The following is a 13,645-nucleotide window of genomic DNA, read 5'->3' on the forward strand; positions in this document are numbered from 1 at the left end:
CTTTCTCTTCCCCTTCCCAGGCACCCATTCCCATTGCTCCAAAATGGTTGTTCCTTTATAAACTGGTTTAGTGGGCCCCATTAGGGAACTAGTTATTGGATCCTTGGGAGTCAAACTATGTTGAGGTATCATCTGGGGGTGGCGGGAGGGGGAGAAAGAGGAGGAGGAGAAAGCCAGGAAATGTGAAAAGTGCCAAGGGTTGATCCAAGAAAACAAGATCAGTTGAGCAATCCAATATGCAGAAGTGATCAAAAAGGTAAAACTGAGACTGGGTGAAGAATTAGCATGGACACAGGTGAATGTGGCAAGCAGGTGAGGACATCTTCCCCAGGTGGTTCCTATGGATGCTGTTGAGTGTTCATGGCTGACCTTGCAGGGCCATTGGGGGGCTGAGAGTGGATGGGTTGTGCTGGTCCAAAGGTTCTTGGTTGGATGGATGATACTTCTAGTCTCAGCCCCACTCCTACAAGACGGGTCCTGGAATCCCACTTGTTGGACTCCCAAATCTTCCCTTTTCTGCTTTTTATAAGAATCAAGCTTTGTGTCTTTTGTTGCTATGTGACTGGGATAAATACAGAATAATCCCAAACTTACAGACTTTGTAAATGGAGAAAACTTAAGATCTTCCTCCGAGCCCAGCCTTGATATCTCTGCAATTTCAGTCTCATGTGTGTTATAAACATTTTGTCTGCCAAACCTAAGAAATTCACCCATCCTCTCTGGTTGCTTGAGCTTTCTTCCCTGAGTCTATAGATATCCTTCATCATAACTTGACAACAGAGAGGTGTTTTGAGGTGCTTAATAGGTTTTCTATTCTATAGGTTGGCTACCCATTACTATCATTTGTCAGATTCATAAAGCAGCAGTACGTACACATCCCTATTAGTTGGTTTTATTTAGACACTAATTCTTGTTTTTGTGTGTGTGTGTGTGTGTTTGTTTTTAGAAGCCATTAGAAAAGGAAGAAAGGCAAAGGCAGGGAAGAGCACCCTCATACCTCTTCTCAGAAAACTCTTACCACAGTTTAAGGACACGAAGCAGAAATAATGCTGCAAGATACATAAATAAAGAAATAAAACCTATGAGGATTCTAACAATCAACAATTATTGTTCTCCCAAATTAGATACTGGAACTTACAGAAACTAGTCGCCTCTTCAATAACTATTACTCTGCATCTTTAACCAGCAGATGACACACCTATGGCTGAGGAATAAATAAATTCTTGTCATGAAATGATTCCTGCAAGTGAATAGGAATGAAATTGGAGAGGCCAACATGCTGGCTCCAGTCTTATGAGGCTGTTACCTAGTCCCTGGAAAAGAAGGGAAAAAGTGGAGACTCTCTAAGATGGAGTCCTAGGTGATTTCTCCCCTCCCAGGAATACAGTCAGCTCTGTCACCTAGTCATATCCATACGACAGCCATTCCAGTGAAATGGGGTGGCTTCATTTAGATATTTCACAGATGGGAAGCAGCTAAGACCGCAGCAGAAAAGATGCGGCCTCAAACAAATCATCAACCCCGTTCCCTCTTTCCCTCTGAACACTTTCTACAACCAATGAGCATCACTCCAGCTCCTATATGCTGAAAGGACACACATGCATTCAAGGAGAGAGGGCCTGAGATGGAAGAAGGGGCTGAGACCAAAGTGATGATGTGCAAACCGCACCATTAAAGTCCCTCTACCTGCACCCTCACTATGGTTGGCTTGCTGCTGTTTCACTTCATTCCTACCACTCGTGTATAAGCCATGTGCCAGCATGTACTCAGCATGGATGATACAGTGGTGAACACCTGGCGTGATCCCTGCACTTGGGGAGCTTCCAATTTGCAGGGTTAGGTGCCAGACATGAATCTGAAAATCACACCAATATAGCATTACAAACTCTGGTGAGTGCAAGGGCTCTGAGAACTTATAACATTCTGGACCGGTAGGAAAGTGTGCTCCCAAGCTATATGTAAAGGGGAAGTACAACGGGTCTTGGGCCTGGCACCCAGAGGTCACGATGCCTCCCTGCCCAGGCCTCTGGGAAGAGAGGCCATCTCATGCTGGTGGCCTCTGGTTCTGGGATCCTATACTGCCTCCAGCAGGCATCGTTCTCCTTACCTCCCCAACCCCTCTCACTTTAACTCACCTCCGTCCACTGTCTCTCCTGCCTCCTCCACCCCAATCCCTCCTTACTTCAATTCTGAATCTCCCTTGGCCACTGTCATGCAGGGTGTCATGTGGTGTTTCTGGTCCCGCTCCCCACATAAGAATTCAGGACATGGTAAGGCCAAAAAGGAACACGTAGGATTGTGAGGCGAGACCCTATAAGGGTGGAGTGTGGGGACAGAGCCAGGAGAGCAGTTTCCAGGCTCTCGGCCTCATGTGGAAAGGTGCTGGCTCAGGTAGTAAATGGTCATCAACTGTGATTGGATGGCCATCAGCTGTGGCTATTTGGCCGTCAGCTGTAATCAGTGAGACATTGGCCACTAATATAACTGCCATGGCTATGCTAGCAGAAAATGGGGGCTAGCAAGAAGATGGTGGCTGAGCTAGCAAGAGGGGTTGCAGTTAGCACGGCAGATTGCAGCTAGCAAGTGGGGTTGGTTGGCAGAGAGAAGTGGATGGCAGGTTGTGAATAGTGTGGTTCCTGCTTCCTGTGTCTCCAACCCAGCCGCCAGCAAGAATATAGTGGTATGACTCCCCTATGTATGGTTCCGTGGGTGTTCCTTTTTGGCCTCACCATATCCTGCATTCTTATGGGGGGAGCGGGAGCTTAGACCCACATGACACCCTGCATGACAGCTAGAGATTCTGCATCTCAGGTTTGGAACCTTGCTGCCCAAATTGTTCAAGAACCCCACAGGCTATACAGAGGCAGCAACTCCCACCTAGGCTCCAGGTTGAATGCACAGCAAAGGAAAAGATTACAGGCAGGAAACTGTGGCTGGCATGGCCTGGGCAAGCCACCCTCAAGCCAGACTCGGAGAGAATTATCCTCTGGGTCTGTGGCCACCCTTTCTTGCAGGGAGACCTCAGGGATGTCACACCATCTCTACGAAGGGGGTCTCGTTCCAATAAAAGGAGAGCTCAGAGTCCCTAACCCCTTTTCCTAGCAGTCTAGTGGATTCTTTATGAATCTGCCATCATCTCCTCCCTGGCTTTGTATATTAAGGACTCTTTGGAAGCGTAGACATTTCTAAGCCAAAGAAAGTAAAGGTCTGTTTACACCCTTTCTCAAAAAAAAAAAAAAGCAGTGCCGACTTGTTGTCCATTTATATAACTTAAGGAAACTCAAAAGGTAAGGCAACTCTGTTACCAGATGACTTAAGATCTCCATTCATAAACAGAGGAGCAGCTGCATAATTTTAAGTTTCTGCCTGAGCGGTCACTTCCATTACCCTCAAAACCTCCATGGTTGGTTTCTGGAAAGGTCAACTACAAGAGAGAAGGGGGGCGGGCAAGCTCTTCCTTTCCTTGAGAGCCTCAGTCTGACCCTCTGCTGCTTCCCTGTGTTGGAGTGGGAGAGTGGGCCTCCCCTTCAATACTCTGCTCCCGGGTTGATGTGAATGCCTCCCTGGCTGTGAAAAACAATGGAGACTGTGGCTGAGTGAGATGGAGGGTGGCTAGAATACCAGGTGTATCTCTTAAAGGGCCCCTGTATGGACTTACTCAGGACAGACTCATTCACTCTGAGCTCCAAGGCTGGGGCAGCAGTTTGAAAGTTGCCCAGGACTACAGCAAAGAACTGAATTGTCTGGCTTCAGAGTAAGGGCTGGAGGAGCAGCTTTTTCCCAGAGAAAAGTGCTGGCAGAAGGTGAACCTACCCCCAACCCAGTGTACAGACACAGGTGGCGCCATATCTGAATCTTCATCAACCTAGCTAACACAATTTGCCCCACCCTGGTGACTCCCTGAGACCCTGCCCCACCTGACTTGCAGGCCCACGCAAGCCACTTCCAGTGGCTTTTCCCTATAGTATCTTGGCTCATGCTGTGCACTTTCTTAAAATCTTTCAAAGGTTCACAAAACCCAAGCAAGCAGCATGCCCAATATCTCTTGTTAAGCAGCCCCAAGCTGGGCACTAGTGGCAGCCAGCCTTGGTTTGCAGCTTAGTCTCTCCCTGTCACCTCCAAGCCCAGCACAATAGGCAACCATCTGCAGATCACTTTGTAACTTATATCAAGTGGCTCCAGCCAGGGCACAGGCAATGGCTGACCTTTTTTCTGCAACAAAGCCCCTCCCAGCAAGCTCTAGTACCAACACATCCAGTGGCAAGCTTCAGACTACGGCAGAGCATCACCCAACCACTTCCACAAAAGACACACCCAAAGGGCACTCTGGGCAGGGATCAGAGCCCTGCTAAAGTGAATTCTGCTCCATAGAATCAGCCCCTTACAACAGCTCCTCCAGTGTAGTCATGCCAGTCCCACAATGAATCAGTCCAAGAGCCAATCCCTCTCATTGACATGCAAACAGCAATCAAGGCTCAACTACAACAGGAGGGCACACACAACCCACACAAGGGACTCTCCTGGAGCACCTGGGTCAGGTGACCAGGGAGACTGTGCCACTGGGCTCCACAGTACACCTACTACATAAAGCCACTCTATTAAGACCAAAAGACACAGCAGCTTTACCTAATACATAGAAACAAACATGGGGAGATGGCCAAAATGGGGAAACAAATAAACATGCCCCAAATGAAAGAACAAAACAAAGGTCCAGAAAAAGAACTAAACAGAATGGAGATAAACAATTTACAAGATGCAGAGTTCAAAATACTGTTTATAAGGATGCTCAGTGATCTCAGTGAGAACTTCAACAGAGATAGTAAACATATAAAGATGGAAAACATAAAAAAGAGCCAGTCAAAAGGAAGAATACAATAACTGAAGTAAAGAATACGTTGGAGGGAATCACAGTAGATGAGATGAAGCAGAGAATCGAATCAGAGACTTAGAAGATAAGGTAGCAAAAAATACCCAATCAGAACAGCAAAAATAAAAAACGATCCAGAAAAATGAGGATAGTTTAAGGGGCCTCTGGGATAACATCAAGCGTACCAACATTTGCATCATAGGGACATCAGAAGGGGAAGAGAGAGCAAGGAATTGAAAACCTATTTGAAGAAATAATGACAGAAAACTTTCCTAACCTGGTGATGGAAATAGACATACAAGCTCAGAAAGTACAGACAGTCCCAAACAAAATGAACCCAAAGAGGCCCACACCAAGACACATCATAATTAAAATGGCAAAGGTTAAAGACAAAGAAAAAAGCTTTAAAAGCAGCAAGAGAAAAGCAGCTAGTTACCTACAAGAGAGCTCCCATAAGACTATCACTGATTTCTCAACTGAAACTTTGCAGGCCAGAAGGGAGTGGTAGGAAATAGTCAAAGTGATGAAAAGCAAGGACCTACAACAAAGATTACTCTACCCAGCAAAGCTATCATTTAGAATCAAAGGACAGATAGTTTCCCAGAGAAGAAAAAGCTAAAGAAGTTTATCAACACCAAACCAGTATTACAAGGAATGTTAAAGAGACTTCTTTAAAAAGAAGGGAAAAAAAGATTAAAAATATAAATAATAAAATGGTAATAACTACATATCTATCAACAATTACTTTAAATATACATAGATTAAATGCTCCAATCAAAAGACATAGGGCAGCTGATTGGTTAATAAAGCAAGACCCTTACATATGCTGCCTACAAGAAACTCAGTTCAGATTGAAAGATGCACACAGACTGACAGGAAAGGAATGAAAAAAGATATTCCATGAAAATGGAAATAAAAAACAAAAAAACAAAACTGGGGTAGCAATACTTATCCTAGACAAAATAGACTTTAAAACAAAGGCTATAACAAGAGACAAAAAAGGACCCAGTGATCCTACTTCTAGGTATTTATCCAAAGAAACCCAAAACGCTACTTTGAAGGGATATGCCCATCAATATGTTCATTCCAGCATTATTTACAATAGCTAAGATATGCCTCCATATCTGGGTGTCCATCAGTGGATAAATGGATAAAGAAAAGGTGGTACATATATACAATTGAATATTACTCAGCCATAAAAAAAGAATGAAATCTTGTCATCTGAAATCACATGGATGGACCCAGAGGATATTGTGCTGATTGGAGTATGTCAGACAGAGAAAGATAAAAATGCAATATGATTTCACTTATATGTGGAACCTAAAGAACAGCATAAATGAACAAAACAAAACAGAAACAAACTCATAGATACAGAGAACACTTTGATGATTACCAGATGGGAGAGGCTTGGGGGTATCGGTGAAAAAGGGAAAGGATTAAGAAATACAAATTAGTTGTTACACAGTAGTCATGGGGATGTAGGGTATAGCATAAGGAATATAATCAATAATATTGTAATAACTATGTATGGTGTCAGATGTGTACTAGATTTATCATAGTGATCACTTTGTAAGTTACATAAATGTCTAATCACTGTTATACATCTGAGACTAATATAATATTGTATGTTATCTGTAATTGAAAAGTAAAAATTATTTTAAAAATGGCTAAAATAGCAAAAAAATGATATGTATACAAATATCAACAAAAGAAAGTGGATTTGGCCACAGTAATATTTGGAAAAAAATAGAATTTAAGACCTGAAGAGTTATCTAGGACAAAGGAGGATATTTTGTGATAAAGGACATAATCCATAAAGAAATTACAAGTCATGAATTTTTCTGCACCTAAAATCATAATCTTGAAATATTTTTATTTGTTAGAATGCTTTTCATTGCTAATAACAGAAAACACAACTTAAGCTGGCTTAAATAATGAAGTGAATTCATTGGACCACAATAGTCCAGACAGGACAGCTTTGAGGTGAGAGATCTGGTCCAGTGGCTGAATGAAGCTCCCAAAGACTTGATTTCCTTCTTTCTCTCATTCTTGCTATCAGGGCATTTATTTCACCTAAAGCAGTCTCTTCTCATGATCAGAGGATGACTGCTACTAGCATCTGGAGACAATATTTCCTCATTAGCATCTGGTCTGAGGAGTATCTCTCCCTTTAACTACACACACACACACACACACACACACACACACACACACACACACAGGCAAATATCCTGGGCTACACTCTTTGTGGACCAACTTAGGTCATATGATCATGTTTGAATTAGTCCATATAGCCAGAGGAGTTGTCTTAGACTTGACTTACGCACAAATTCCAAAATACTGAAGCAAGGGGGAGGGCATTCTTTAGTTATCTGAGACCATCACAATCCATCCATAGTATGATATCAATTATGTCCCCAAACCCTTGGAAGTGACACGATAGTAGAAGAAATGGGACAAATCCTGGGGAGCCGACCACATGTCCAAAACTTATATGAGCAAATGGAATGAATAATTGATGAATCTATAATCATAGGGGGATATTTTTAACTCATCTCTCTTATGAATTGACAACAAAAATAAATAAGGATGCTATGAGGTGAATTATACAATCATAAGCTTCTACGTTGTATTCAACATACTGAAACTACACATTTTTTTCAAACAGTAAAGGAGCATTGGCAAAAATTAATTGTTGTCACACCATGAAGAGAAGTACATTTCAAAAAGTAAGTATCAGAGAAGTTGTGTTTTTGACCATAACATAATCAACATTTTACAAAACTAGACAGAATATTCTGACAGGGCAAGACCCCAATCTCTCCTGTACGGCAGACTCCAGAGTGGCTAGGGGTCCTAGAGCCTTATGCAGGTTGATAGTACATTCTTCTATCAGCCACCAGACTTTCCAAAAACTCTAGTGGATCATCTGCCAGCAGAGTGAGATACTGATCAAGATATGTTATAGCCCACAGGTAGGGATCTGAAGATCTCATTAGTAGACAATGGCTGGGTGAAGGGGGCACTGGAAAGAGTGGTAATCTCACTCATTTGGAGCATGGTCTGAACCATCTCACTGCTGGTCTGGGTTTGAAAAGTGAACTGGTCCATCCTGTTGGCAACTACACTGACAAAGTACTTGATTAAAATACAGATTTTCTTGAAAATCGTGTCATTGTTCTAAAAGGCCCATTCAGTGAAGCTTTGATGGATTCACTAGATGTAAGGGAATTAGCAGGATGCAGAGTAAACCGAGAAGTACCCAGGAAGTGGTGGAGCTGAAAGAGAAATGTGTTATCCTTTCTCTCAATGACCCAGCTTCTGGCTGAGAAGATTACCAGAAGATGAAGATGTGAGAAGAAGTGGTAATGACCAAGTCACGGTACACAAAGGTTTGTAATAAAAAGGCCTGAATGTGAAGCTCTAGAATTTTGAAAACAGGTTAGATGCATCCTCAGGGCCAAGGAAATGACAGATTTGGCAAAAGGGTATTAAGAACAATAGACCTCCATTGAAGCTGTGGGCAGCCCTTTCTTGCTATAGTATTTTTCATCATAGAGCCAATTGCATAGCAAGATGTTATACTTAGAAAACTGCAAATTCCTTTGAGTAAATGGTTAACATCAGGCCTGGACTGACCTTGGCCTACCTGGGAAAATGACCTCCGGTCTTTCTTCTTTCAGTACCATTTCTTTGGAGATTACAGAGGTAAGATAAATATATAAAGTTGTATCTGTTCTCTTTGCTGTTTCTCCATTATCTGTGGGTCTGTACCTAGACTGGGGAAGCTGTGAGTTGGCATCCAGCCTTGGGCTTACATAACAAGAATAATACATATTTTAAAAATGGTGAGAAACTGAGGTGACAGCTTTTGTGTTAAGGTTACCCATGTGCATTTTGTCATCTGCAGCAGCTATCCATGTCCTATGTGTGTAAGGGAACATCAGAAGCTGTGTATCTGGTAGCTCCCCAAAGATGAAGCCATGGTGCATGTTGAATATCCTGTCCTCTATCTTTCTATAAAGCTATCTGAACATAATATTAGACTAAAGCTTATTGTGGCTTGTGAATTTGATTGTCAATCTGAATCTGTGACAACCACTGAAGGCACCGCATAAATGCTACTAAAAAGGTACGAGAAAATGAGCAAGTAAGAAATTGTAGATGAAAAGTACACATCACCGAAGAATCAACCCACAACTAGACATTGGAAGAAGTCACACAAGTAGTTCTCTATACTTTCAAAGAAGCTAGAGAAAACATGATGAGACCCTGAGCCAGAATCATCCAGCCAATCTGTTCTCAGATTTCTGACTCATAGGAACTGTGAGATAATAATAAGTATTTGTTCTTTTCAGCCCAGTTTTTGGGTAATCTGTTCTGCAGCAGTATATATTTAACACGTGACACAAGAAGAAAACTGTTCTCAAAATTGTCTACACTCATATTCCATTCCAGAACACAGGAAGCAAAATCCATGAAGTTCAGAGGGAAAGAGCATGATCCAGGAATTTTAGAGCTAGCTGAGTTGTTCATGTGTCTAACAGATAGACATGCTCAAGAATGTAAAAACTCAGGGCAGACAACAACTGTGATCTTTTCGGAAAAAATATTTGAGATAATTCAAGCCAAACAATGAAGTGATTCAAATTCTAAAATTCGGGAATAAAAAAGACATGGCAAGGAGATTAGTGTTTGACATCAAATCCACTTAAATATCCACATAAAGACTAAATTATTGTGAGAGGTTTAGTGGGACACAGAATACAAAAAATGTTATAAACCTGACAACATATGAGTAAAAATAATATAGTTAATAAAATTCATGAGTAAGAAGAGATAGAAGAAAATGGAAGTGTTCTAATATCTTCATTTTTCTTACCAAGAAGTAAAAACATAGCTGAAACTTATTAAAAATTAATTACTTTAGTCTCATTGTTTATAATCATTTTTCTTTAAAAAATCTTGAGAAACTAGTATTTCACTGGGAAAAAATATCTGAATAAATAATTCCTACAATTACAAGTTAGCTTTTTTTCTTAAAATTTAATTTACATTTTACTTTAAAATTAGCGTGATCATATATTAGAAAAGTATAGTTCGCTATACTTCTACGTATTTAAACGTTTACAGAGATATCTGGAAAGATGGTCGTGATACATTAAAAATAATTTCCTTTACTAGACTTTGGGATGATTATTATCTGATATTTAGTTTTATCCTTTCTACTTTTATGTGTTGCTTGAGTGTTTTTTTAAGTAGTGAGCATATATTATTTTAGTTAAATTAATATTTATTTTTAAACAATGAAGAGATAAATGAATTAAAGGTATAACTTAAGAAACAGGAAAACATGAAAAATGAACTCCAAAAAAAACAAAGGCACCAACAAGGCAAAAGCAGTTTCTCGCCACCTGGGGCCTCCCCACAGGTTTCTTGCTGGAGGGAGAACTTCCTTGGCTGAGGAAGCAGAACATGCAAAGACCCTAAGGCCAGGAATGGGTTTGACACATCTGAGGTACAGGGTGGCTGAAGTACAACTATCCGGAGAGAGCATGTCAGGAGATGACACATAAGAGATAGAGGGACTAGACAAGGCCTTCCAGTCTTGTGGTTGAGCCCCTTTCTTTATTCGGGGTTTCATTCAGTGGTTGCAGTTAAGGAGGCCGTAAGTCACGGTGACCAAGTTCAGCCCTGAGATCCTCCACCTACCCACCCACCCAAATAATGGATACAGGATTCCTATCTGGCACAGATGATTTAAGGTCCCATTGTTAGAGGTGCCTCCAGAATTCTATGTATTGGGTAGAGACTGAGAAGTAGCAACCCAGGAAACTCATTTTTAAACTGCATGGCGATAGGGAACGTAGTAATTTTATTTAGTTTGTGAGAAATAAACTTTAAAAAAATAGACATTTTTCCTAAAGATGGCTTTATTTAGTCACAATTTCTATATGATTTAGATATTTATCCTCATTGAAGAATATATATTTAAAGGTGGCTTGTGGGGGCTGATGGAGATTACAAGGCGTGGTGGAAAATCCTTCACAGGGGGCAGTCCTGGGTGGCATCACGGAGACTGGGTGGTCCCGGGATGCGTACACAAAGCAGGGATAGGGTACCCAGCTTTGCACCCACCCCTTTGCCAAGGGTAGGTGATTCCTGCCCAACTGCCGGGCAACGACCTAGTTCGCATGCGCGGGGGCGGGGCGGCGCCGACCGGAGCGAGAGTCTTGCCGACCTGTGGGGGTGCGCGGTGTGCGCAGCTTTTGTGTTTCACCCTTCCAACCACAGTCCCGCTACCGCAGTCCCGGCGCCTCCGCCCGCTTATCTGTGTCTGAGCAGGCCCGGCCCGGCCGGAAGCGACATCGAAAACCTGGCGCAGCCGCCACCACCGACGCCGCCGCCGCCGCCGCCGCCGCCGCCGCCGTCGCGGGCCCAGACGGCGCCAGGGCCAGTGAAGGTGGGCGCCGTACCCCACCGCCGTCTGGGCAGCGTCCGCGGAGTGCCAGTGTCGTCGCCGCCGGGGCGCCGGGCCCGCCTGTGGTTCCCCGGGACCAGCTGCTCGTCTGCTGAGGCCCGCGAGGAGCTACGGCGCCGCCTCCTGGGCCTCATTGAGGACAACCGAGTGATGATCTTCAGCAAGAGTTACTGCCCGCACAGCACGCGGGTAGGCGGGGCAGAGGCGGGGCAGGCGGGGTCCGGGTCCAGGCCCGATTGGGGTGGGGCGGTGGGAGTCTGGGGGAGGCGGGGTCTTCTGGGGCCCTGCTGGTCCTCCCTCCTGCCTCCCCGGACCTCCAGCCCCAGCGCTGCGGGGCTTGCCCTCGGAAGCACAGCTGGGAAGCCGAGCGATCGCTTGGCAGGCCGGGACTCGGACCCGTTCCTAAGGTGGTAACACGAATCCAGGGCCGGGGCCCTTTGCTCAGGCCCTTTGGCACCGCGGAAGAGGCGGCCACAGGCCGGCAGCCCGGAGCAACCCCCACTGCCTATACTTCTCCGACTTGTTTTGGGACTGCGGCCTGTGGGGTAAACCGCTCGTCCACTCCCTCCTGGCTGTTAGCCTGATGTTGGCTTATTTATCAAGATTTTTTCCGGAGGAATAAAAGATATTTCTAAAAAGTTTTGGCCTGAAAAAAGTAGTGCGAGGAGAGGCCACATCTTGGGAGTAGACTAAAGCTGGAGTCAGATCCTATTTCCTAACTGCGTGACCTTGACCAAGTTACAGAACTCCGCAGAACCCTGGCTTCCTCGTACTGTGAAATGAACATAACGAAGGGTGTGAGGATGGTACGAGTTAATGGGTAATTTCAGCTATAATGCAAACTACCAGAACTTTGGGGGGCTAACTGGATATCCAGTAGTTTTATGGGCAAATCTGTTCTGAGTTTTAAATAGTACCCACTTAAAAATGAACATTTGGAAGATAGGGACTTTTTTGTGTGTGATAGGGACTCTTAATGTTTTTAGCATTATCAGAAAGTTGAATATGCAAAAGTATAAACTATTGGGTAGGTTCCTGAAATTATAAGCTATGTTTTTCAAATTTGTTTTCAAGTTTACGTTGCCTTATATAGTGTTTCATAAAATATGCATATCATGTATATATATATTTTAAAGGATAAAGAAAGAAACTAGTACCCTGGAAGCCTCCTTGGATGTTTCTCTCGCTGATTATATTCTCCTTTCTCCCTCCAGACTTCACCACTATCCAAAATTCCTTGCTTTTCTTTATAGTTTTACCAAATACATGTATGTTCTTAAACAATATTTTGCTCTTTTTGGCCTGTTTTGATACTTTATGTAAGTAGAATCATACGTGTGTATATATAATCTCTTGGAACTTTTTTCTCAACAGTTATGTCTTATAGATTCACGTATGTTAGTTTCTGTAACTGTGGTTCTTTAATTTTCATTACTGTAACATTCCCAAGGATGAATCATTCCACAGTTTATGGATTCTGCTGTTTCTATATTTTGCTCTTAAAAGCAATACAGCTATGCCTATTCTTGCACGTGTCTCCCAGTGCACATATACAAGATTTACTTTAGATACCTTGAAGCTGAAGTCGTAGAGGATGTGTGATTGCTTTCTTAACTAGGTGATGCCAAACTGTTTTTCCAAGTGGTTATACCAGTTTACTCTCCCACTGGCAGTGGATAACAGTTCCTCTTTGCTCCATAACCTTGCCAGCAGTTGATATATTTAATGCCATTTTGGCAATTATGAAATAGTATTTAATTGTGGCTTTAATTTTGCATTTCACTTATGGAAGTTGGACATCTTTTCATATGTTTATGGGTCAATTGAATTTCCTCGTCTATGAAACATTCAGGTCTTTTGCTTTTTTCTCTATTAGGTTGTTTTATTTTTATTCTCATTTGTAGGTGTTCTTTATGTTTTTTGGATACTAATCCTTTGGTTACATGTATTGCAAAATCTCCCAGATTTGGTTTTTGTTTTCATACTCTTTATGGAATCTTTTGGCTAACTGAAGTTTGGAAGTATAATGTAGTTGAATTTATCTTTCTTTTTCTTTTATAGTTTGTGCTTTTTGTCTTATTAAAGAAATCTATTTCTACTCCAAGGTCATAAAGATACTCTCCTGTTTTAGCTCCTGAGAATTTTAGAGTGTGCTTTTCGCACTCACTTTCTTTATTCCACCTGGATTTGATACAGATGATGTGAGCGGGGATCCAGTTCATTTTCTTCTTTATGGCTTATCAGTTGTCCCTGCTTTGTTTATTGAAGAGTTCATCTTTTCCACACTAATTTGAATG

General features: G+C 42.6%; 1 protein-coding gene across 3 annotated transcripts in view; it reads left to right on the forward strand.

Annotated features, from left to right (window-relative positions):
- Positions 1-11,406: 11,406 nt before the first annotated feature.
- The window catches only part of TXNRD3 (thioredoxin reductase 3), an 83,944-nt gene continuing 81,705 nt past the window's right edge, over positions 11,407-13,645 (forward strand). The window contains exon 1 of one of the 3 annotated variants that reach the window (XM_074340460.2): positions 11,407-11,537. In XM_074340460.2, the coding sequence (XP_074196561.2) occupies positions 11,499-11,537 (39 nt within the window). In that variant the 5' untranslated portion in view covers positions 11,407-11,498. Of the gene's footprint in view, positions 11,538-11,601; positions 12,155-13,645 lie in introns of those variants that run through there. The other 2 variants (XM_074340465.2, XM_074340461.2) reach the window with 2 other exon arrangements.

The sequence above is a fragment of the Rhinolophus sinicus genome, chromosome 4 (genome assembly GCF_057876585.1).
Source record: "Rhinolophus sinicus isolate RSI-liver-muscle chromosome 4, RSI-T2T, whole genome shotgun sequence".
NCBI lineage: Eukaryota > Metazoa > Chordata > Mammalia > Chiroptera > Rhinolophidae > Rhinolophus > Rhinolophus sinicus.